This window comes from Lissotriton helveticus, chromosome 6, assembly GCF_964261635.1.
Source record: "Lissotriton helveticus chromosome 6, aLisHel1.1, whole genome shotgun sequence".
NCBI classification, from domain to species: Eukaryota; Metazoa; Chordata; class Amphibia; order Caudata; family Salamandridae; genus Lissotriton; species Lissotriton helveticus.
The window spans coordinates 1,933,034,640-1,933,062,082 of NC_136067.1; the positions used below are offsets into that span (position 1 = coordinate 1,933,034,640).

General features: G+C 41.9%; 1 protein-coding gene across 6 annotated transcripts in view; it reads left to right on the forward strand.

Moving 5' to 3' along the window:
- The window catches only part of NCOA1 (nuclear receptor coactivator 1), a 986,743-nt gene that overhangs the window by 502,910 nt on the left and 456,390 nt on the right, over window positions 1-27,443 (forward strand). For all 6 annotated transcript variants that reach the window (XM_078649914.1, XM_078649919.1, XM_078649916.1 and 3 more), the window contains one exon: window positions 609-775. In XM_078649914.1, coding sequence (XP_078506040.1) covers window positions 609-775 — 167 coding nt within the window. The remainder of the gene's footprint in view (window positions 1-608; window positions 776-27,443) is intronic.

A 27,443-nucleotide genomic window follows, 5' to 3' on the forward strand; every position in this document is an offset into this window, starting at 1 on the left:
ATGCCTTCACCTTTGCTCCCCTCTGTGCTTCCGAGGCAAAGGAAAGACTATGGGGGCAAGAGAAGGGTTATGTCACTTGAACGTATATAAAATAAGTATTGGCCTGAACCGGTTTTAGAACCTACTCAGTGGTGTCAGAAATTGAGCCCGTTAGGTTTTTTTCAAGTGGACATTTTGTTGCAAAATGTTCATAGGCCATCTTTAGAAGTGATGAAAGTAGATGTAGTAATACATGCTTGAAAATCACATTCAAGTGTTTCCACCATAAGGAGGAGTGTAAAAAGGTCTGGAGGACCTCCGGCTCTCAACGAGAACATGATGTCCTTTGACGAGCATAAGCTGGTAGTTATATGCTCTGTTTTTTAATGGGGTTCCTCGGACCAGGTTTTATTGATGGGTCTCGAAGGCTTTACATGGGATGTGGGAAGCATATTACAAGGCAGTCTCTACTCTTGGCCGGTGGACACACAGACCCTGCAGTAGTCGGTCACATTCTGCGTTCTCAATAACACTGCTTGAGATTTGAAGCAGTATGATTCGTCTTTACAGGATGGAAGCAGGACATGATTCATAGTCCTATTTCTGACAACAATGTTTTTCTTTTTCAGCAATGAAAAGCGACGCAGGGAACAGGAGAATAAGTATTTGGAAGAACTGGCAGAACTGCTGTCGGCAAACATCGGGGATATCGACAGCTTGAGTGTGAAACCAGACAAATGTAAAATCCTGAAGAAGACCGTGGACCAGATCCAGCAGATGAAGCGGATGGAGCAAGGTAACACACATTCATATATACAGAAAACTTAAATTTAATTGGAGGCTAAACTGCAGATGATTTTTATGAGTCTGCGGGGAGCTGGTGCTTTAAAGCCCACCAACCTTTAATTGTGACATGTTTGGAAAACCAGAGAACCAATGTTGAACACCACTAAAGCAGTTGGAGTTACTGAATAAAGCAGGAGCACTCTCTATAGCAATGATAACACTGGCCCATCTCCTTAAATGTATAAATGTAATATATATATATATATAGGTGTGTGTGTGTGTGTCCTCCTACCCAAGTGAGCTTTATCCAAGTCAAAGCAGGGTGGAAGGCTTAGAGGAGTGAGCTGTACTCTCTAGGAGGCCGGATGGTGGAAAGGTCTCTTATTGACACACGGGTCTTTCTAGAATTTTGTCATTGACCACTCACTGTCAAAGTTTTTTTATAGGATGATGTAGATTTGCATTTGCGGGATCAGTTTTTACATGCGCTTGACCGGCTGTCTCTGAAACGTAACTCTGGCCTGAAGAGTCACTCCTCCCGTGGTTGCTGCTTTGTCTGACCCAGTGTGCTACAGGTCATAGTTTACTACTGTTGGTGATTTGCTTAATATCCAGGGAGGTAATTCAGAGGTAGCTAGTGGTAGGCCTTGCAACCCCTGTATTGCTGCTTGCACCCGCTTGAGCCACATGATATAACTAGTCTAATTTGTTTTCGTGTAAAGGTTGTATGTTAGCGCCTGTCATCTCTTTTCATTAACATATTGCGTCTTCCAGGTGTTCAAAAAGATCAAGCTTATTTCTCAGGATCAAAGGTTATGAGATATAATTTCCATTGATGTTGTTTTACATCACTATAGCGAACCTCACCATTGTCACTATTTGCTCTTACTGTGGCACTCTTAACTAAGAAAAAAGAACAAGATGAACATGAAATCCATCAGCACTCTTCCTTCAGTGCTAGGCTGTGTGAAGAAACAAGTGTCCACCCTAAAACAATTATTTGAGGTCCCCAGTGCTCGTCACGTGTGTTCAAATACAGGCACAGTGAAGTAGACACCCAAGGACCCCGAAGGCCTCCAACTTGCATGCATGTGTGTACGTAGTAGTTCAATAGTGCAATCCTATCCAAATGGCAGCAGAACACTGTCCACGGTCAAAGACCAAGTTCACATAGCTCAGAATTAATATCATGTCAGAGCCTAACAAGTAATGGAGTTTGTTTTTCCTGGTACCAGTAGATTTACCATGGCTGGAGGAGTGTGGCCGCTACAGGCTTTTGATAGTCTTTCATTTCAAATCTGATCTGAGGCCACAGGTCGAATCCAGATCCATTGTTTTTATTCACCTGCACAGTACGCATGCTTGCAGATCTGAGCACTCATCTCAAAAACTCACCGGGTGATGACAGTAAGTGGTTAACCAATAACATAGTAATTTGGAGAAGAAATGATCATTTTACAATATATATAAAGCAATACTTTTCAAATCTTCTTAGCAGTTGGAATTTGGTGCTGGTAGGGGGTCTTTTTAATTTAATGCTCAATATTTCCTACTGCTTATCAGCATATTGTACAAGTAATACCCAAGCCAATAATATTGGTTAATATTTTATTTCCCCATGGAGCTATCCGTACGTCATTGGTAGTGCAGCAGTTAGAATGCCCAAGCGCTCCAATGCTCAAACAACATTTGCCTACATTGGGCGTGATTACAAGTTGCAGGGTGCTGGGGCAACAGTAAAACCATTAGTGTGTGGTAAATCCGCACCTACTGTGCTGTTATGAGTAGAGCCGGACGTTGCACGAGCGTGAGCGAAGCACTCGGGAGGTGGAGGACGTCGTATCTCTCTGCTTCACTCAGCTTTACCCCTCAAGGAGCTGCTGATTGAGTTTTGCCAGGGCTTTCTCGTTGCTTCCGTGGCTCCCGTGGCATCCATGATCCTTGTCGTTGCCACCTGCACGCCGCTGCGACTGCCGGCTTGTGGACCTTGTGAACCTTGTGTCAAGCAGGGAGAGCGAAGCAGAGAGAGCGGAGGCAGAGCAGCGTGGCGGTGGCTGGCCAATAGCGGCGGTTCAGAAGCGGGCCGTTAAGCGGCTTGGCTGCTCAGCCATTTGGCCTGTATAAGATATTGGCAAGGGGACATATGAGGATCTGAACCTGAGCCAGAGCCTGACCCTCACGGATTTGAGTCTGATCCCGACGGACTATGGATTAACGATTACCGGCTCTTTCGGTCCGTGGAGTCCGTGGAGCCGTGCCCCGTTTTCCAGCAGCAGTCTGATCCACCTGATCCATCTGAATCAGCTGGTATTTAGTTGAAAAACCACGCTGCCACAGTGGTAAGTGCTGTTAATAACTGATGTCTGCAATGAGATAGAGGTGAGCCAAGCATAGTTGTTGAATTCTCAGGTTTGTTGAAAACAGCTGCTAAACTGCAAAGACTGTTAGTCTACCAGACTTTTCAGGTATGCTGACCGAAAATTTTCATTGAAAACCTGAGGAGCAGCTGAAACCGTGTGAGCCGCCACCACAGCCAGAATTGGAGTTAGGATCTTGGCTAGGAATCGGGTGGCGTGCCTTTGCGAGTAGAGTTGTAAAATGTGTTTAACATTGTTCATCGATACCAGGAAGCTGAGTAGGGGGGACGAATATAAGCATATTTAATCTTCAAATCTTTGAACCCTTGACCTAGCCTGTAGACAATGTGAACAGGCCGACAGCGAGGGGCGCCGCTTAGACCTCAATCGAAGCGACGTCAAAAGAGCGGGGAAAACATTGATGTTTGTGTCACTACAAAGGAGTGTACGTTAAAAGAAGCCCCCACGAATGATTCAGATAAATCTGCAGTTTCCCCTATAAATTCTGGTAAAAACTATAAAAACCAAGTCTATGTTAATCAGCCATCTATCAAGAGTTTTTTTAAGCATCACCAAAAACCGTACCAAAAACAACAAAAAAACAAAAATAATGAGACTGACAATGGCCGCTCATCAACTTCATGTTCAACAAGTGTAAAGAGAGTCTGCCCGTGTGCAATATTACAATCTAAGTTGTCCTCCGAAATAGAGGAGTTAAAAGATGGAGGTAAACTCCAAGTTAAGATAGAAAATTCAGGCTTAGAAAAGTTTGAAGTGTCGCCAACCCTCAAACCAATCCTAAAATCGTCTGGCCAGTCACAGGCAAAAGCCTAAATTCATGTGCAAGACTCCGCTATAAAATCTGTTGTGGTATCTATGGCCGATGAATCTCTAGCGGTAATTCCAACTAGACGGGAGAAGCCTCTTAAGTCGCTGGTTTGTAGTCAAAGTGAGATTGGCTCAGTGATTAACATCTCCTCAGGCCTGGACCAGAACGTAAGCGATGAGGTCTTCATGTTAGGCTATGTCGTTGATGAGACAGAAAGTAAGAGGGGGAGTCAAATATTGATACCAGTGATAGCTGAATTATCATCTAGTCCAAATGGCCTAACTGATAAAGTTGGTAATGTAAGGCCTTTTAATCCGGATCAGTCAAGCATAATCCTGGAGAACAGCTTCATTCAGCTCGGACGTGCTGGCTCGGCGGTGACTTTATCATCAGGTATTGCTCTAACTATGCCTACGTATACCAGGGAAACTCTCCTGGCGATTAACAATCGTCTGCCACCCTGTGCTAGAGCCCGTGTTTACCCTTTGTGTGGCCCTCACCGATGTGTTTGTGGTGGGTGGCTACTTGAAGCACCATCTTGCGTGGGGTCTAACATAGTGCAGTCCGCTATAAGCAGCAATGCCTCTTCGCGACATATTACCATCTGGAATTTGAACGTAAGATCGGCGGTCAAGCATTATCAGGACATTGCTGACCTTATGGACAATGACCCCCCTGACATCTTTTGTCTGACAGAGACATGGCTGCAGGATACCGATTCTACGGTATTGAATCTGGCTTTTCCTGCTGAGTATGCCATCTACACGCTCAACCGCTCTTCCAGAGGGGGCGGAGTTGCTCTTGCAGTAAAATCTTGCTACTCCTGCGCCTGGAAAGCGCAGAATATTGCTGGATGTGAAAGCGCCCTGTTCAAGGTTGCCGTTACACCGCACTTTACCTTGTCAGGGCTGCTTATTTACCGTCCACCTGGTAGCTCCGTGGCATTCCGGGAGGCCCTTCCTGAGGCAGTTAGTTCACTAGCAGTAGGGTCTGCCAATTTCTCCATCGAGGAGACCTGAATCTCCATTTTGATACCCTGTCTCTTACCTCAGTGGGTGGGATGGTGGCGGATCTCGAGGCCCTCCAACTGTTCCAGCTGGTCTCGGACCCCACTCATAGTGGCGGCCACATTTTGGACCCCTTCTTTTCCAACTTAGGGGGGCTACAGTGGCCTCCCCCTGACTTGGTCAGACCACTCGCTCGTGACTATCTACTGTCCTCTCATAGAGGCCCCACTTAAGGCGTCGCTGCGAGCCATGCCCAGACGGCGTTGGAGCAAGTTAAAGGTGGAAGATCTCTATCGCCTTCTCACTGACGATCCACTGGGTGTAGCGGAGAACGTGGAATCTGGTTATGACCATTTTTGCGGATGGGTAACCAGAGCTCTCGACTCCCTTATCCCGATGGTTTCAAGTAAGTGTGGTCTCCGCGCCCCCAGTCCCTGGTATGATGGCAATCTGCGGGCCTTGAAAAGTGTCTGCAGACGGGCGGAGAGAGACTGGAGGAAGAGGTATGACAGCAGCAAAAAAATCCTGTACACCGCTGCTGTCAAGTCTTACCACCGTGCGGTCTGTAGAGCTCGGGCTGCATATTACGCTGTGGAGTTTCGCAGCAGTGGGAATCCGGTTAAAACCATCTTTAAAGCTCTTAAGGACCTTATGGCAAGGAAGCCTGCCGGTAATTCTATCAGCTCCAATACCCATTGTGAAGCGCTGGCGGCTTTCTTCCTGGAGAAGGTCCAGACCATCTATAGGGCCTTTCCCACTGCTGCACAAACCAGCGCGGGGTCACCCATCCTGCCGGATCTGGTGGTATTAGACTCCTTCCCCTGTCTCTCCTTGGAGTCCTATACGGCCTTGGCTCTTCGAGTCAAGTCTGGGTCGCCGGCTGACCCGCTCAAGCCACTAATGTTCAGAGACCAGACTTTTGCTCGCCCGGTCTGTGACTTAATCAACATGTCATTATCATCTGGCCAGGTGCCTCTGAAATGGAAGCATGCGGTAGTGATGCCCATTTTGAAAAAAACCATCTCTCGACCCTACAAAATCGGAGAACTACCGCCCGATCTCGCTTCTCCCGTGGCCAGCCAAACTCGCGGAGGTGCACGTTAACACCGCCCTCACTGACCATCTGTCGCGCACCAACATTCTGGACGATACCCAGAACGGTTTTCGGGCTGGCCACAGCACGGAGACAGCATTGTTATTCATGGTCGAGCACCTGCGGGCAGTTCTGGATGCAGGTCAAACGGCGGCGCTTGTTTTGTTAGATCTAAGCGCCGCCTTTGACACGGTCTCCCATGAAATTCTCCTGCAGCGTCTTGTGGAGATAGGGGTGACCGGCACTGCACACCAGTGGTTTCGTTCGTTTCTCATGGACCGTTCCTTCTGTGTGGCTGCCCCGCCCTATCAGTCCAAACGTCATCCTCTGTCTCTTGGGGTCCCACAGGGTTCCTCGCTGAGTCCCACGTTGTTTAACATCTACGTGAGGCCGCTGGCTGAGGTTGTGAAGCTCTGTGGTATGACCATGGTGTCGTACGCAGATGATACCCAGCTAGCGGTCACGATCCGCGGGGACTCCGGGGTGGATGCCCCAAGATTCAGAGAAGGACTTCGGGCGGTGGCTGGTTGGATGACGACCAACTGTCTCCAACTAAATGCCAAAAAAACGGAGGTGATGGTCTTTGGTAAGCGGACGGAACTATGGGGAGATACTTGGTGGCCTCCTGAGCTTGGCCCCACCCCCACTCCGGTTGTGGAGATCAAGAATCTGGGGGTTTGGCTGGACCCCTCCCTTAATTTTGTGGGCCACACCAAGAGGACGGCGGCGTGCTGCTTCGGCATCTTGCGCAATTTGAGACCTGCTCTTAAGTACTTCGATGCCGCAACCCGTCAACTCGTGGTACAAGCAACGGTTCTGGCTCGGCTGGACTATGCCAGCTCCCTTTTTATAGGGCTAAACCAGGCCGAGTTGACCCGTCTTCAAAGAGTGCAGAACGCAGCGGCCAGAGCGATCGTAGGTCTTCCTAGGTTTTGCTCGGCCACTCCAACTCTGCGAGCTTTGCACTGGTTACCCGTTAGGCAGCGGATCCACTTTAAAGTGCTGTGCATGTCTTTTAAGATTCTGAAGGGTCTGTCACCTCCCTTATTGCGTCAACTCTTGTGCCCTTACATCCCGAGCCGCTCTCTGGATCAAGAATTGGCAGTAACCTCTCGTTTCAAACTCAGTCGGGCCGGGGGTCGCTCCTTTAGGGTGCGGGCAGCCGCACTTTGGAACACTCTCCCCTTGAAAATCCGGACTCTTGGCGACTTGCTTTCCTTTCGCAAGGCCGTTAAAACCTTTCTGTTTTCCCAGCTGTGTTAAATTTTAAACTCCTTTTTTAATATTTTCTGTCTCCTGTTGTGTTGTGTTTGCCACCTTGTCGGTGCGCCGGGACGCTCCTTCGCTGGAGCAGCTGTGCGCAATACAAATAGCACTAACATAACATAACATAACAAATCATTATTGGTACCCGGTATTGCCAGTGCTGAGAATGTTCCCATTTCAAATGAGCAAAGTAAATTCACACAAGTAGTTCCAAACAATCAGTTCAATCCGGTGGACTTAATCATTTTTAACAAAATTTGATGGGTATTATCAAGCTAGATCTGGTTACATAGAAAACAACCCTTCTAGTCCCAATCGTGGAATATGGGAGTATTTACTCCACACTATGGATTCGATCACAAATGCTCTTAGCTTTCATTCAGATAAATTAAATATCCAAGTAGACCCCGCCACCGCCCGCCACCGCCAGAGCCAACCTACACGAAGGGATGAAAGACGTGGCCGAGTGGATGACGACCAGCCGCCTGAAACTGAACACAGACAAGACGGAAGTCCTCATCCTGGGCTCCTCACCCTCCGCATGGGACGACTCCTGGTGGCCCCCCGCCCTGGGCAACGCACCCAAACCGACAGACCACGCACGCAACCTGGGCTTCATCCTGGACTCCTCCCTCTCCATGACCAGACAAGTCAACGCCGTCTCCTCGTCCTGTTTCAACATCCTGCGCATGCTACGTAAGATCTTCCGGTGGATCCCCACCGAGACCAGGAAGACGGTCACCCAGGCCCTCGTCACCAGCCGTCTGGACTACGGCAACGCCCTCTACGCCGGAACCACCGCCAAGCTCCAGAAGAGACTCCAGCGTATCCAGAACGCCTCGGCGAGACTCATCCTCGACGTCCCCAGACGAAGCCACATCTCCAGACACCTGAGAGACCTGCACTGGCTCCCGATCAACAAAAGAATCACCTTCCGGCTCCTCACCCACGCACACAAAGCCCTACACAACCAAGGCCCGACTTACCTCAACAGCCGCCTCAACTTCTACGCTCCCAAACGCCATCTCCGCTCGACCAGTCACGCCCTCGCCGCCGTCCCCCGCATCCGAAGAGCGACAACAGGAGGAAGGTCCTTCTCCCACCTGGCCACCAAGACCTGGAACTCCCTCCCGACCGACCTACGCTTGACCCAAGACCACCTCTCCTTCAGGAAGAAGCTCAAGACCTGGCTGTTCGAGCAGTAGCGGACCCCCCCCCCCCTAGCGCCTTGAGACCCTCCGGGTGAGTAGTGCGCGGTATAAATGCCTATGTTTGATTGATTGATTGATTGATATTATAAATATATTGGCTACCCACGTAGTAGGGATCGATGCAAAACTTCTCCAATTGACTAATTTGATAACTAAAGTCCAATCGAATAAAGAGAACCAATTAGTAACTTGTACTTGTGCACAACTGATTAACAACATTTCAGATCTACCGTCAATCGTTAGTTCTATGGTGCAGGAAGTAAAACTGATGTCGGGTAGAACAGCCCAAGGTAAAATAATTCCCAATGAAGATAACATTAATTTATTTGTGGCAACAAATTATTCAAATTACCCAGTCCAATCGGGATTGACTACCATGGAAAAGTCAGTAAATTCACAAGAAAAAGTGAATAGAGGAAACCAAATTACAAATGTAAATTATCCATTGAGTAAAAGTCATTTCCAAAGTGCAATTAGCGCAAATAGTAAAATTTTCGATACGAATGAACAACTCGTAAATGATGCCATCAATCTGAAAATGTCTGAGCTATCTCAAGATATGCTCAAAAGAACTGAATCTAAGGAACAATTGGTAGTGGATGAGGTGAATACCATTTATTCTAAAGTAAATCAAGCATCAAGTGCTACTACAAACTCTGAGATCCTGTCCAAACGGGCAAGAAAAAGGTTAAGGAAAACCCACAATAAAATATCAAAGGGAAAAGAAACCCTCAAGGAGGTTGTAACCAAAGAACTCAATGAGCCTAAAGAGCCTGAGACGAAAGTCCTATTTCCAATTTTTAGATCTGCGGAAGCACCTGCGGTTAACCTAAAGGTTAACCAAAATAGACAAACCATCGACATTTCCACCCCTGACGTGCCCAATGACAGTATATGGTCTAAAACGTCTGCTCTATCAAAGTCAGGCAAGAACAGTCACCTAAAGAATTGGTCGATCAATGTGGAGAACAAAATACCTTCACTCAGAAAATTGTAAACAATGTCAGCCAACAGAGCCATAACGAGATTTATATTGAGCAATCACTTATGTATGACCAAAAGACATCAGAAGTCCATGTATCAAGACAATCGGTAGTCCCAGTTTCGGCTCCTACCATTGGGAAGAGGGATCTAATTGGTCATATAAATAAGGAGAAAATAGAGGCTAAAGATTACTCGTATGAACTGAAGAAAGTAGTATTTTGTCCTCAGTATACTACAAGAGGCCCTTATGATATCTTGAACCGTGGAAGTATTCTGAAATTATTGAATGCAATTGCAGATTTGAAGGATGTAACATCAGATGATTTGGAATCAGTTGAGTTTAAAAAAGATTGTAATAACCTCTATAATTAAATAACTGTTACAACTTGGCAAAGTGATGAAATTATCAGCAAAATAATTAGTAATAATAATCAATTTGAGAAATGGGGCATCAAAGTTTGGAGAATTTATGGGTCTCAATACCCGACTTTGTTGATTCCGAGTAGGTTATCTTGTAGCCCGGAATTAAAGATCAGTGGGCAAAAAATAGGTCCGGGATCACATGTTAGAGTATTGAAAGGTGCCTCTGGTCCATCAACAAAGTTGAATTTGTTGTTTGGTATTAAGATCAGGAGCTGTCAACCAGGACTTCGAATATGTGAACAGTCAAAGAAAGAAACTAATCTGGTTGAAAATTGGAGTTGGCTTCCGTCCACATTGGCAAATGGAAATCTTGTGAAGTATGATTGATGCCCGAACTCTCCTGATAAAGCATTAAAACCTTTTAAAATCTGTTCTTGGAACACAAATGGCCTTAAATCACTTCTTAAGGATCCAGATGTAATACGTTTTCTTAGAGCCTTCGGCATATTAATGCTCCAGGAAACTTGGAATATGATCTGTCAACCCTTTATTAGTTATTTTGAATATTCAAATGTGGCTTTTCGTAAGGCCTCTACTGGTCGTCCCAGTGGTGGCCTCTCTATTTATGTTTCTGTGAACTTGGATGTTAAACATTTTGAGATTGATTTTCAGGTAAAATGGCTACAGTGTATTAAATTAATTTCTAAGCAACCTATTATCTTTTTAAATGTTTATATAAGTTCAAAACCTAAGGTTAAATCCGCTAAACTATCGAGCTTATGGGAAATAGTAAAAGTGTTATATTATGACCATTTAGATTCATTGATAATCATTTCTGGTGATTTTAACATGCATCTTTTTACACGTAAAAAGCTGAATATACACTTGAAAATGTTATCCCAGCGGATTAATTCCCAGTTCATAAAACTTACCCCCAGATGCATCAAGCATCCATTTTGCGATTCCTTATTAGCGAAAAATAAGGATTCGCTAATAAGGAATAGCAAAATACTATGCATCAAGAAATCGAAAAAAAATTGCGATTTCTTAATATTCCTTAATTGCGATTCGCAAATTGCGAGTCGCAATTAAGGAATACCTCCCCATTCATTCCTATGGGCCTAGAGGCCCATAGGAATGAATGGGAAGACATTCTCAATTTGCGATTGGCAATTAGCGAATCGCAAATTGAGAATGCAATTGCAAGGGTGCAGGGGTGTCCAAAGGACACCCTGTTGCACCCCTGAAATTAATCTGTGCACATATGTTGCGCACACACATGCCCTAAGGGCATGTGTTTGCGCAACATGAAACTTTGAAAAATGCACAAAAGTGCATTTTTCAATGTTTTTGCAAATTACCATGAAGTTCAACTTCATGGTAATTTGCTACTCCTATTTGCGAAATCGCTATTTTTTTTAAGTTTGATGCATTGCATTTAAGGAATCTCAATTTGGGATTCCTTAAATGCAATCACAATTTAAGGAATCTCAATTTAGGGTGCAGGGGTGTCCAAAGGACACCCTGTTGCACCCCTGAAATCTGCATATGGGTACATCTTGCACACACACATGCCCTAAGGGCATGTGTGTGTGTAAAATGGAACTTTGAAAAATGCACTTTAGTGCATTTTTCAATGTTTTTGCAAATTACCATGAAGTTCAACTTCATGGTAATTTGCTACTCCTATTTGCGAAATCGCAATTTTTTTAGTTTGATGCATTGCATTTAGGGAATCTCAATTTGGGATTCCTTAAATCCAATCGCAATTTAAGGAATCTCAATTTAGAGTTTCCTTATTTGCGATTTTTGCATTTGGGATGATGCATCCCAAATGCAAAAATACCGGTCACAAAGGGGCAGATTCTGAGAATCTGCCCGTTTGCGACCTGTTTTTTGCTTGATGCATCTGGGCCATAATCTTAAGATTTTGCAAGACGAGGATTACTCATGGACATTCAAACAAACGTATAATCCCTCTATTATTGATTACTCCATAATTTCTGAGAAACTTTTAAATTCGCTTCAAAGTTATCATGTATTACCAAGGATAGAGAGTGATCATAATCCACAAGTTATTTCCTTTGCTTTTTTCTTTTGATTACTTACCGGTAACAAGAATTATTAAAACTGCTCCTATTCCATTTAACCTTAAAAGGTTAATATGGAATGAGAGAACCGAAAAGAATATATTGGAAGTCCTTTCCTGTTTAATTTTAAACGTTCAAGACGCAATTGCTGAAGGAAAATCAATGGTTGCTCTCTGGCCTTGTTTGTGTTCCCCTCTTTTAGCTAATTTTCCTAATTCTAAAACATCAAAAGGTGCAACTGTGACTTCAAATAAACCAGGGTGGTTTTCAAACCGGTTACTCTACCTTAAAAGAAGTCTTAATAGAGCAACAAGAGCATTGTATAGCAAAGCGAAAGGAACATCTAATTTTGTTGTATCCTAACAAATTAAACAATTGAAAAAGGGAATACAAGAACGAAATATGGAAGGCTAAACAAGAACATTATGAAGAAATTTGGTCTAAATTACATTTTTCATGTAAAAGTAAAGACTCGAGGTTATTCTGGGGTATCATTATTAATCTTGAACTTGGTAATCATAGAGGCAATAGTGCCAATATTGAAGAATTAAGCTGGGTACATTTTTTCCATAACCTTCACGCTGTTCCTCCGGGCCCACAGTTTGATTCTAATAAATTTGATTCTGCCCATCATGGCTCGCAAAAAAAAATAAAAGATGGCGGGTCAGACTTAAGTGTCCATGATGCATTGTCTATTTGATAAAGAGCCATGGTCGGTAGAGACAGTTAAAAAAGTAGTAAATGATATTAGATCAAATGGAGCTCCCGGCCCGAATGGAATCCCTTACATAGTTTTTAAAGCAAATCTAAAATATTGGCCAGAGGTTTTAACACTTTTATTCAATGATGTGCTTAAAACGGATTCTATCCTCGAATCATGGCAGGAAAGTATTATCCAACCAATATACAAAAGTGGTCCCCAAGACAATCCCGCAAATTATCGTTAAATTGCCTTAACGGATGTGGAGGCTAAAATATTTGCTAGTTGTCTTTTGGAAGAACTGGAAGCATGGGCCCTGAGAAAGGATTTGATTCCAAATTTACAAACTAGATTTAGAAGAGGAGAATCGACTAACACAAATTTGATTTTATTGACGTTATTGGGCAATAGGGCCAAATATAGGAAACAAAAGTTGTATATTTGTGTCATTGATTTAAAAGCCGCCTTTGATTCTGTATCGCGAAATCTATTATGGTCGAAGTTACCCAATTGAATGAAATGAAATGAAAAGAAGATTTTTAGAGCGCAGTAGCTGCCCTGGGGCGTCCTAGCGCTAGAAAGAAAGGTGCTTTCTGGTGAGACTGCTAACAGCGGGAGTTAGTCAGATTTCTTAAAAAGAAAGGTTTTTAATGGGGCATATCTAACACCTTACTAAATATGATTAAATTATTATACTCCAATACGCGGGTACAGATCAAAGTTGGTGATGGAAGACACACAACTCGTCGTCTCGAGACAAATAATGGATTGAAACAAGGTTGTGTCTTAGCACCTTGTCTTTTTAATCTTTTTATGTCTGATCTCCCAGTTCATTTTAAACATGTCAATGCCCATTCTCCTGCTATTTTAGGCAAGGAGATTAAATATCTTCAATATGCCGACAACACTATTTTATTAAGCCAATCTGTTATAGGACTAAAAAGGTTAATAGATTCTTTTAACCAATATGTTTCTCAAAATGGTCTAAAAATAAAAACAAAAAAGACAAAAATAATGACCGTAGGAGAAATGAAATTAGGAATGAAAGAATGGAATATCAATGGTTTGGTCACTGAATGTGTAAAATCGTACAAATATTTAGGAATCACATTTGCCGATAGTATGTCATTTAGGCAGCATTTTAATAACCTTGAAGCTAAGAGAACATCACTATCATTTGCTTTTAGAAAATTGAGAGATAAGCTATTATGCCCAAATTACGATCACCTGTTGAAGGTTATCAAAGCAAAGTTGATTCCATCCTTGGATTACGGTTCCATTATTTTCCACGGCAAAGACGCGAAAACCCTTGATGACACTGAAATAAGGACATATAAATCAGTTTTTAGGATTCCCAGATATATTAGCCGTGCCAATATAAGTCTAGAATTTGGTCTAAAAAACAAATTTTGGCCCGACAATCTACATTTTTAAAAACCTTATTGTCATTGTCTCGGGCTGCAGAGGGTTCCCTTGCAAATCAGTGTTGGCATGAGATGATAAGTGAATACGCGAGTAGCTGGCAAACATACTTAAATGAGTGTCTACGTAATTTTGATTGTCCAAACCTAGAAGACCAAATCAGGAGTAAAGTGGTTTATAAAAAATCAATTAACCAATCGGCTATTTTATTATCGACTATAATAGATAAAGATGAACTTAGAAAAAAAACCACTTATGGTCAATTGCAAATTCCTTTGGTAAATTGGCTCCCCAACCATATTTGTTGTTCCATTTACAACCCTTAATTAAGAATACATTTATGCTACTACGGTTCGTGAGATATCCGACTAAAGATGGAATTCCATAATGGGAAAACAAGTGGCCTTCTAAATTGCGTAGGTTATGTGGTTCTTGTGAGGAAACCTTAGTGTATATACTAACTTTATGCCCCAAATTGTTAGAAGAGCGGAAAACTATATTAAAGTCTATTTTTAATTAATTGGGGGTAAGATCTTGTAGTAACGCCATCATCTTATGTCTAAATGGAGCCACCACCCGTCTTATTTCCCGATTTGTTAAGTTTATTTTTATAGTTGAAAAGAAATTTTTTAATATTGACAATTGAAGTGAAGATATTTACGATACAAAAATTATTTATAATGCTGCAATGTATTTCTTAGGTTATGCACGGTTTTTAAACCATAGTCGTTAAGGTTTGCTAGCCCAAGTGTACTGTTGCTGTTTGTTATATTGCTATTAAATGTTTTTAGGGGTAGTGCTGGCATCCTTTAAATTAAAACAGTTAAAGTCTGCTTAGCGGAAACACATACCATCTCTGAGGTTTGAACAATTGTATTTTACTATGACTTCTTCTTTTTTGTCGCTGTTTACATTGTTATAAAGTACCTTTTAGACTGATGTATGGTATATTGTAAATTAAAGTTGCCAGCACTAAGCATTTTATTTTTGGTGCTAAAGTCTATTAGTACAAATGCACTTTAGTGCTAATGTCGTTCCTAATGCAATTTTACTATGGTTGGTTCTTTTTTATGTATCTTTCTCTGTTCTAATGTTTTTTGGTATATTGACCACTTTAGCTGTTAGCACAAGGTATTTAGTTTCTGCTGCTAAAAGTTTACTAGCACAATTGCACTTTATGCTAAAGTTGTTTTAAATGTTATTTTATTGGGCGTTTTTTATCTTTGCAGTTCCCATTGTTTTAAAGTCTTTCTTAGAGTAATGTATTGTATACTGTAAACTATAGCTGCTGGCACAATGCACTTTATTTTTGCTTGCTGATCATTTGCAGCCAAATAAACTATGTTAGGGCTTAGTTGTAGATTTTGCTTGGATATAAATGTACACTGTAGCGGCATATTTTTTATCTAATTTTATTTTGTATGTGTACTCTGCTGATTGTACTGATTTTAAGTAATCAACAAATAAATACTTACCTTACCTTAAAAAAAAAAAAAGAGTAGAGCCCTGTTGAATGGGGAATTGCCGTGTGGGTCTGTTTTATTTTTTTTGCCAGTTGTAAAACCACACAAAATACCCAATTCCATGGATGTTTCATGTATACATTTACCACATGCCCTGAAGAGGTGATAAATGTATTCAGGGACCTGTATGTAGGGTGGGAGGTGGTATGAATGGGTGGAGATGGGGAAGGATGCATTTTTTTTCCATCTGGAATTGCTAGCTGGTCTTGTTCTCCGACACCCGGAAAAACTGGGTGTGGAAAAACCTACCCACTCTAAATCAGGTAATTTGCTGTGATTTTGTGCGGTCTGTCTCATAATCGGGCCATTGTGTTTGACCCATTTATTTTTCTGTAGAGCACTCCACCCGGTAATTTGGCGTTTTGTGCCAGAAATAACTTGCCTCTTTCCTCCGTAAAGATGTGGCGAGAGCACAATATACTTGACCAACAGCCAAAATGTTCATAAGTAAATACATTTGCGCAAGGAGTGTTGACCTTCAAATAAACAGCTGCTGTCAGTGAAATACTTTCGGACGAACAGCACAATTCCTTACGTTTTATTATATGTACATTTGTGTTTATTTTAGTTATTGTGAACGGTACAAAAGTAATTGAAGTCTTGGCTGTAGCTCAGGTAGTTGAGCTTCTTCTCTTCTGCTCAATAGTGAAACATTTGTGCTGTGTAGTGCCCACTGAGACTTGCGTTGAGACACCAGTAGCAGTCACTTACGCAAGTGAAGATTAACCATTATAAATAAATAAAAAAATCTATTGGCCACTACAGAATTAAAGTGCCACCCTCTTGCAATGGAAGTGTACTAAAAAGGATCAAAGAGTATATTGTCTGCGGCAAACATTGGCCCATATATCAACAAGTTTGTCTAGTGAATCGCAGCAGTAAGGTGTCAACAGTAAGGTGTCAACAGTGGATCTAAAGACTGAGTTACTGATCATTTCTCCTTTATTTGTCAACATAACGTTTTTAGCAGGATCATCATGTGCACCGGGGCATGGGGAGGATTGACCGGAGTAAAACGTACTCTCTTCAGAAAGTGCATGAACCGGTCAGATTCGCAAAGGAGTTCATCTGAATGTACTCAAAGGATTAAATAAAAAATGCCCCACTTTATTTCAGATTGAATTCATATTAAGGAAAATTTGCATTGGAAGAAGTCTTCAATCTGTAGAGCATATTCAACATCCATTTGAACAAAAATGTATTCCTTCATGTGTACACCAGGCTCTAAAGATGCCGCACAGCACTGTCACAATCTCCCCGAGCACAACTCTTTGTAGCAGCTGTTTTTGGTTTTTGATTCAGAGGAAAGCTTTAGCATTTGGGCCCTGATGTGCTGATGTTGTAGGGTCTTCTCCCTTTTCTAGTCTCTCACGTTCACACCTCTCACACTCACGCCTGTTTCTCACTGTCTTTTAGTAGTTCTTTCTTTTATTTAAGTTAGCAACAGCTCGATGTGATGGGCCAAAATTATCTTGGTCTTGAGTAAGACATCATCTCGATTTACTCCATATGATATTTGAGAGAGAAGCATCTTGGAATTTTAATTGAGGCGTCATCGGCGTTGGTCATACAGCCTTCAATTTGGTCCACATTAGCACAATGCTCATGAGTTTTGGAAAATATTTTATGTATCTATCTACCAGGTTCATGTCCCAGTCTGGACAAATCAGTTTATCTTTCCTACAAAAATTATGTTCTGGTGCTCATGTAAAGTGCTTTAATACCCTCGTGCAACAAGCCTGGCCACTTCCCCTTTCAAAATCCATCAAGAAATGTGCCAAAGTAATGACACATGAATCTCGCACTGCACAGTCCAATTTCAGGAAAGGGTTTATTGGCAGTGTTTCAACCCAACAGTCTTCCTCACGGCCTGAAAACCAGTGTGCACCACCACCATATAACAAACAATGGACATAGAAAACATATGTATATGTTTGTTCTTTTTGACAAAAGATGTAAGTTTGAATAAAATCAATCTCAATATGAAATGATTGCTCTCAGGTGAAAAAAAGACTAATGATAAATACATTTTTACATGCACAGGAGAAGCAGTTGTTTTTGCTCAGCCTTGGCTTTCATGATTCCACCACATACATGAAATGCAGGATGGGAGAGAATGGTAGAGAGGTTACGATACAAGTTAAATGCCTCTCCACTTGATACCGATTTGAAAGATAATCACAAGGAGGTGCTGCAACATTGTAACAAAACAATGCCAAATGGCGGAGCACATAAAGCAACGAATGACATTTAAACATTTAAGAAAGAGGGCAAGTGGCCTAGCGTTCATCTTTTGAGGTAAATGTTATTGTTAATAATAAACAAGATAGTAGCAGTGCCGCTACAATTGTTTTCTCCGTAAGCGGTGAAATGGACGCTCTCCACTGATTACCTATATGGCACGAAATCCTCTCTGGTCTATCCTAAAGCCTACCTCGGGTCTATGCTATAGGCTCCATTTGGAGGGGGGAAAAAAACCCCTAAAAAATAAAAATAGTCTTATCGAATGATAGCAAAAGAAGGCATACATGCATTGCTGTCATCATGTTACCAGCGCTCACAATAGTCATGGCATAACTGAAGAAACACAACAAAAACGATATAAATATTGAAATAATAATCAAGCTGCACACACAAAGACATATACCCCTAGGAAAAACACACATCATAACCTAGATATGTATCTTAAATACGAAATGACTGCACAGAATAACCAAATCACAGTCGGCGGCAGGCGAAAAATCACAAAGAAAACCTAAATAAAACTATCTGTAATTGAATAAACTAGAAAAAATTCAATTTAAGCAAATTATCATGAGAATAAGAATGAAATGTATCGTCAGATAACACCCTCAAGAGGGGAGCTTAATCACTATCAAAGGTCTCATCAGCTGATGTGCACATAAAGCTCCTCCTTCAAGTTGAGGCCGCCAGGAGAATTGCTGCCAAGGAGAATATTATGCTCCGACTACAGAAGTCTAAGCTTCTTCTCTCTGTCTCCATCATGCAGGCTCCTGGTAATCCTGTAAATTCCAAAAAATGACAGGTGGTTAGGGTTCTGGTTACGCACATTCGACCAGTGTCTGGCTACAGGGTAATTGAAATCACAATTCTTTATCACCCTGAGGTGTTCCAGTATTCTCTTTACGTGAAATATAGTGCTACACCATACTGGTAGCCACATGGGCACACCAAGAATATTGCTGCAGGTGATAAATTTGTTGATGTTGGCTGTCTTCCCCATGGGTAACTGATGTTTTCTTAATCTTACTTCTTTTACAAGCTTTGCATCTTTCACACTTGTGGAAACCTCGTTGCCCCTTCAGTCAACCCTTCTTTACTGCCCCATGTGTCCGTGTAGCTATGCACTAGAATATCTCCTATGCACCTTACCTCCTATGACTGTGTTCACAAAGACACCTAACAAACTACAGACTGCTCAAATTTAGGAGAGTAAACGAAAAATGAAGCAAATCACTACGCCGTAATAGACCCCCACATGATAATATCCAACGGATAGTTTTAAGGGTGATCTAACTGACCCCAGAAACTCGACAGACAGAACGTAGTGTCTTGACAAAGGTGGCCCAGAATCATATGTACCACCGAAACGCGTCGACGCATTTCATAGTATAATTCTTCAACTCGGACACCTGTGTTGACACATTAATAGACTGTGCATAACATATGGGGGTCGGATAGAGTTTGAATATACACTCAGTATTGCACAATTGAATGTCTCACTGTTGTCTGTCCTTGTAATTTGTTTCAATTTTGCAGGTCAATCTTGAATCCCATGTATTTTGATCATTTGTCTTATTAATTTTTTTAACTGTTTTTATTTGTGTAAGTGGTGCTATTGTCCACTTGGTATTTTAAATAAATTGTGTAATTTAATAAATTGTAATACAAAAGAAATTGTTTGCATAATTGTTGTTGATTTTATGTATTAAACTACTTGCTTGGAGTTTCAAATTGTTTCACTGTATATTTTTCAAGGGAATATCCTTTGTTTATTGGTGTGTTCACAAAGTGCCAATGTTTGGTGAGCATGCCCTTAATGTTTTTAGGTTCACTACTGAAAGTAGTGCTAAGTGTTACTTTGTTTGTCGACCTCCCCTTCTTGATGAGGATACTGTCTCTGGTCAACTTGCCTGCTTTCTCACTAGCAGTTTTGAGTATACTTTGAGGGTAATCCCTGGCCTTGAACCTATCGGACATCCTATTCTCTTCCTCTTGTAGGCCTACCCAGTGCTGCAGTTGCGTTTCACCCTCAAGAATTCTCTTAAGGGAATACTTCATTTGAGTTTCTTTGGGTGGTGGCTGTGAAAATGAAGTATACTATTACCTGCTGTACTTCTGCAAGAAAAAAAACTAATCTATACGGCACTAGCAATGATCTTAACACATACATCAAGAAAATCCATCTCCCTGTCATGTATCTTGTGTGTAAAAGATACATTTTGGTTATTATTGGAGATGTGTGTTAGAAATTCATATAACAAATCTTTGGGACCATCCCAATGATAAAAAGATTGTCTATGTGATGGGTCCAAACAATTATATGTTTGGTCCACTTCTCATTCTACTTAGTCCACACATGCTGCTCCTCCCACCAGCCCATCAAAATACTAGCAGAGCCAGGAGCAAAGCAACTGCCCATCGCAGTTCTGATCATTTGGTGATGCCACACATCATTAAACAACAAGAAGTTATTCTCCAAACAAAATTTCAACTTTTTCAAGTAACATCATTGAATAAGCATACCTATATATATTGCCTGATCACGGAAGAAATGTCTGCATGCCTGGATTCCCAGACTGTGGTCAATACATGTATAGAGTGACACCACATCTATAAGTACCAATGGGCAATCTGACTGCCAGGGTATATCTCCACTTTAGTGATGAAATCGGTACTATCCCTTCAGTTTGTGGATAGATTGTGTACATAGGGTGATAGCAAAAAAAAAAAGAAAAATGGAGATGTGCTCAATGAGACTGTTGTTCGCAGATATGATAGGCCTCCCTGGAGGTGTATCCCTGCCTTTGTGGGTTTTCGGTAAAAGGAAAAAAGCAAGGTGCTACAGGTTTGCATATATGTAGAAATTGATAATCATATGTACTGAAAAGGCCTCTCTCCCTTCAGTCTCCTAAAAGGGTGTGGTGTTAGGAGATAGTTTGTTTGTAGATGTCAAAAGTGGATGTCTCATAGCTTCCTGATGTACTTAATTTCCTATATACCTATTTGTTTATGTCTCAGAGGACCGTATTTTCGCCCTTATCTGAGGGTTTAATAATGATGCTACTGTCTTTGGCTAGAGTATCTAAAGCTGTGTTCTGACCTCTCGTAAGATTAAAGCCATAGCTGTTTTTGAAATTTTGACAAACGTTCATGAGATCACTGGTAACCGACTCGTGAAAAGGGTCTACAGTGTCATGTGGTGTAGTAAGGTTCCACTTCGATTTTGGTTTAAAATGGTTAGTAGTCGTTCTGTCTGTTTTGAGGTTTAAAGAGCAAAGGAAATCGCTCTCTGATGCCCACTTAGTTTCTACCCCCTGTAAATCAATTAAAATGGTCAAACGTTCAATATCCCCTAAACACAAGATGTCAAAATTAGGATTGCAAAGCGGGTCAATCAAAGAAACTACCTATGTATTATGTTTCTTTTCTTGTTGTAGTTTACAGATAAACAGACAGAAATAATTCACCACGTGTTCAACAATAGTCCAAGTTCCCAATGGGGCAAAAGGATAAAGTAGGTTCTAAAAGAGTTGGTTTATCTCTGCTCAAAGTGCGGGTGAATAGGTTAATGACTGTCAATTGATTCTCACCCATAATTTTCTTCTGGTTTGCCTCGTTGTTTACCCATGCACCAAAGTAGTCTTGGCTGTTTACCCCCCGCTTCTTCGGGTTTTCTTCCTTTTGCGTTGTCTCATTCTTTAGCTTTGTGCAGCGCTTGATTTATCTGTAAAAAAAACAGTACTCGTCAAGTGAGGTTAAAGGTAAGGCATCCTTATTTGACACAACCTGTTGTTCTTCCAGGTCTGAAGAGTTTATATCAGAGCCAGACTCTGAGGTAGCCAATTCTTGTTGCTTCAGAGCTCCATGTTGTTTGAACGATCTCACTGCTCCGTCTAACTTCTTCCCAAAGGTCAAAGTTTGGCCATTGGTTTGGCCTAGTTTATCCCGTAGAAACTTGTGGCTTTTTAGGTTGAGCCTGTGCAGCGCGTGAGCTGTCTCAGCGAGATCTGTAGTAACCTGAATGTTGGCTGAAACTTCCTCTAATTAGTTCTTCTGCTTGTGATTGGTTTATATGGGCCACTGCTGTTGTTTCTGTGCTTTCTGTTGGCTTTTGATGGTAGAGTTACTTCCTTGTAGTCGCGAAGCAGCGGTGCCTAAGTACAGTTTCCATCCGCTCTGCTTGCGCTTCCTTTAATTGAAGTGCAATGTGCCATCTGTAGCCTGTGTCTGTAACTGGAGACTCTCCTGTTGCCGCTGCTCTTGCTGCAGTCATAAATCACTGTAGCTCCTTTCTTGTGCCGTCTTCCCTGGCGTTCATTCTCCTGCGTGTGCCCAGACATGGTGATAATTAATAGCGAGGCGCGCCCTGTTGTTTTCACCTTCTCTGCCCCGTCCCCCTCCCTGTTGTCCACGCCTTCTCATTGGCAACTCCTCTTCGCCTATCTCATGCGCGTTTATAGTTATTTTTTTACTATCGCGATGTGCGCTGAGCCGCGATCTCATAACCCAAGCTCGGCTTCTCTTTTTGCTTTTGTCAACTGCCTGGCTGTCAGATTTGCTACCGTCCCCCTCCCTTTTTTTTTGCCATTATGTATTTCCTGTGCCTGCCTCTGTGTTGCTCGAGCGTCGAAGGCCCTAGGATTGGAGCCGTCACTGCCCGGAGGAGAAGCAAACCGGGACCCCGCGCCTCGCTTGCGCCACCTTAGGGGTGCTGAGGACCTAGAGCTCCCGAAAGGAAGGCAAAGGGATCCAGAGCGCACCTCGGGATACTGTAAGTGCCCCCTCCCCTCCTATAGTGTGCGCGGGGGTGGGGGGAGCTCTGGTGCATGCATGCTGTGTTTGTCGGTGGGCCGAGGGCTGCATGGAGCTGTACGTGGGGCTGGGGCGGCTGTAGTGACACAGGGCAGTCAGTGGATGTGCTCAGTGGTCACTGGGACCTGCAGGTCGCAAGTACTCAGAACAGCCCCGTAGTGCACAGAGTAAGTGCTACCTTCTGGAGGAGAATTTCACACTTTCAGATGTGGCCAAGTCACAATAGTTCACCCATCTCAAGTTATCAACACCTCTCTACTCGTCACATTTAAGATTAACACATTTGAACTATGGTCATTGAATGTACTTTAAACGACAATAGTAAAAAGATAATGTTTGCGTACATATAAAATACATGAATAATATGTAATAACTTTCGATACATGAGCCTGTCTCAGGTGATAATCGCACTTTATAATTAACTGTTCAATTATGTGTTATTAGTCTCAAAGTTTAGTCCGAAACGAAACACCTCAAGAGAAGAAAAGAACGAAGTACGGCGATCAAATCTGTCATGCTCAATACAATTACACAATAAACAACAGAATTCCAATACTGATATACAATTCACTATCAACGGCAGCACAATGAAATGAAACAATGTAGCCACGAAACCTCTGTTTTCATATAAGTTAATCAGATTTTATTCATAAACATCATCACATGTATGAATTCTATGGATTAATTTATCTCACCACAATAAATCTCCTTTTAGAGCTTTCATCAACCCACCGTCACATCACTTTCACACCCATTCCATCCAACCTTTTTGACATGCTTTCACAAACATCCATTACTCACCCTCCCCCACCCCCTCACACACCCTCATACTCACACCCCCTCACATCCTCACCCACCCTCCTCACACACCCACACCCTCGCACACCCTCACCCCCCTCACCCCTTCACCCTCTCAACCCTCTCACCCTCACTCACCCTCACACCCACCCTCACCCTCACACCCCCTCACCATCACACACCCCCACACACCCTCACCTCCCCACACCCCCTCAACCTCACACCCCCCTCACAGACACCCCTCACAAAACATAGTATAACAAAGCATAGCATAACAAAACATAGCTAACAAAACAGCATAGCAAAACAAAGCATAGCATAATAAAACACAACAAAACATAGCATAAGTAAACATAGCATAGCTTAACAAAGCATAGCAAAACAAAACATAGCATAGCATAACAAAACACAACAACCCATTGTATAGCATAATAAAACAAAGCATAGGATAGCAAAACTAAACATAGCATAACAAAACAAAGCATAGGATAGCAAAACAAAACATAGCTTAGCATAACAAAACATACCATAACAAAACATAGAAAAACACAACAAAACATAGCATAGCTTAACAAAACACAACAAAACTTAGCATAGCAAAACAAAACATATAATACATAGCAAAACATAGCATACCAAACACAACAAAACATAGCATAACAAAACATAGCATAGCAAAACAAAGCATAGCATAGCATAACAAAGCATAGCATAGCTAAACATAGCATAGCTTAATAAAACATAGCATAGCAAAACACAGCATAGCATAAAAAATCAAAGCATAGGATAGCAAAACATAGGATAGCAAAACAAAACATAGCATACAGCATCACTCTGCACCACCACAGCATCACTCAGGGGCACCACAACATCACTATGTGCTACCACAGCATCACTGAACGTGACAGCATCACTCGTTCGCCACCACAGCATCACTCAGGGGCACCACAACATCACTATGTGCTACCACAGCATCACTGAACGCCACAGCATCACTCGTTCGCCACCACATCACTCTGCGCCACCACAGCATCTATCTGTGCAACCATTCAACAACAACTGGTTCAAATATGTTCTTTCAATGTTTCAAGCTTTATTACAAATGTAACAAAATAGATGTTAATAGTTCACTACTGTTCATGGATTTGTCACAATAAAATACACTGAACATAATCTTCACAAAAGTTATTTACAAAAGTTTAAGCTATTGCCATTATAAATTACAATAACATTTAAGTATTAAGTATTTTAAAAAAAAATTAAGCCATTGTTATTTGTAATATCAATACATGTAAGTCACGTAAATACAACACATATTGCATTACAAATGCTATAGGTGTCACATTTGCGAAAGTTATAACTATTGGCATTGTAAATGACAAAGCTATTAATTTCGCTATTTTCAAAAACAAAACATAAATAAAAAATGTGTCATTTACAATACCAATAGCTCAAAATTTCCTAATGCGAGACCTATTGCATTGCAAATGATTGTTTTCAATTTGATTTCCTCCTCATATTTAATAAGTCTCACCTACATCTATCTGTGTAAGGAGCGGGAGAATTTCCTCCTTCTTCGGATATTTCTCCAATAAATCTTTCACCTTCGTGATCTTATCCACTGTGTGCTCAAGTTCTATAGTTGCCTATGTCGATAGTAAGCCCATCATGGTTTTACAGCTTGCTGCCAATAAACCCTTCCTTTTTGAAAACTGGAACTGTGGAGTGTGAGATTATTGTGTCATTCATTACTTGGGTACATTTCTTGGTGGATATGTATGAGTATATATGCGCAAAGTGTAATATGTTTTTTATAACAAGTGCCATGACTCATTAGAGGCAAAGCCTCAAGTCCGTCATGATGCCCCTCGTCCGTCATGATGCCCCTCCCCACACACACAAATGCTAACAAATAGCATTTTATTCTATCTGCATATACGGTTTAAGTCGAGGCATTTTTCGTGTACATTTGATTCAACGGAGGTATTTAAATAAAATCAGGATGCAAGGATAAAATCACATTGAATACATCTTGTGACTAATAGAGGAGTTGCTTCCCCAGGTAAAGCAAATGTAACATGCAGTCTGTGAGGCAGTATACACTGTTTTTCTAAAGGGGGGTGGAGAGTGCACCATGGGGGATGCCCAAGTGGCCAACGCCAGAAGATGGGTGCACTCGTAGGCGTAGAAAATGGTGATAAAGTAGGGAAAAAGTCACGTTTACCATGGTAAAATAGCAATATGACTGGAACTAAAGGCTGTTAACACGGAGGGGGGATAGGGGGGTGAGGGGTGGAAAAAAACCATGTGGACAATTTTTGCTCCTCCGGGCCGTCGGCTGAGCACCAAAGGTGTTGTATGCCTTGCAAGGTGCGGATGTGTGTGTGGGGGAATTAGTGAGACCGACTACCGATGATAGGTTGGGCGCAGGCTTTGTAGCCAACTTCCTCTGCATATGGCTGCAGGGTCTAGACGCAGACTGTGCGGCGCAGGGGTTGGGGAAACAGTGTTTTTATTAAAAAAAAAGAATATAAATGGGAAAAACACAGTTATGGTTCTGTCTCAGATATAAAACTACAGAAATTGACCAGTTATAGTATGCAATGCACACCACGAAACTCGCTGCACGCCATGCAGAATAAACACAACAAAACACCTGATTTAAAATAGTACAGGAAAAAAGACAGTCTACCAAGAGCAAAACTTGGCAGGCTATGTGAGCAAAGACATGCACTGTGTGTGTTGTATACCATAACTCCTGAATTTGAGTGGTTTTGCTCGTTTGACCAGGATTGTAAGAACGTTTTGACTGTTTTTTTTCAGTGACTATATTTAATATTTGGACAGCAGGTTTTTGGTTAACTTGTGTGTGGTGCTTCAAAGATTTTGGTTTAATTATTGATTGCTGCATGTTCTAGACACCGGTTACATTTGTCATTGACATTTCGATGTAAAAATGTGTGTAATCAAAAATCATGTCAGAATATCAACTTGTATGAAAAAGTGCGACAATCCTCCTGCTGAACGGTTATTAGAGAGTCCCAAATGCAGTGGGAATGCTGTGAAAATGTTCGCTCACACGCTATGCAGCTGCCAACTTGGCTGCACCAGCTGGCTGTCAGGTGTTGGATTGGTTCCAGTATTTGGTTATTAGCAGATGGCCAGCTGCCACTGAGGAAGAATTCAACGTTTGTAGATACAAAATTTGTGTTATTGAATTATTGATTGATACATTTAATATGCTTACTGGCCGCTCTTTTGGCGATAACATCCGCATATTACTGGAGTATAGCGATCTCTTGTAAAATCTCTGCGTGTTCATGCTGTTTTCTTGGACAGTGAAATGAACATGTGTTATACAACAATGAATATTGATTGGGTTGGGTGTGGATGTGTCTTATGAAAGGTACTTTTTGCTGTCATTTCAACTTTGTGATGTGTCGGACGCCTCTGATCAGAATGAGAGGCTGTACCAGCCCTACTACTTGATAGGACCATTGCCTCTTTAGGCCCGCCGCTTGCACCGCGGAAAGGGGCGTCTCAGACGGGGTCAGTCGGGGACACAACCTCCTCACGGAAACCAATGTGTTTCTAGGCCTAGGACTCTTTACTGTATGATTATGTGCAACTTAACTTTTTAGTGTTTATGTACAGAACCACCATAAGGATGATAGATTCTTATTCAATTATTGGTGCTGTTACCAGTATTTTGTTAAAACTTTTTACAACAATTACTGAAACCTTTCCTTAAAACTTTGAAGTCAGAAAAAATTAACAGTATTTGCAATTCTGTGGTTTAGTGTGATATATCTGGTTTTAGCCTGCCTCAGATGACTTTGTGTATTCTGTTTAAGGTTAGAATGCATGCTTGTTAAACAGGCCCACTTACGTCCCTATTCGCTGTGGTTTCCTGTGCTTGCTGTAGCTTAAGCTCACTTAATGCTAGTGGCTGTATGTTTAGGTTCAAATAAAATGTGGG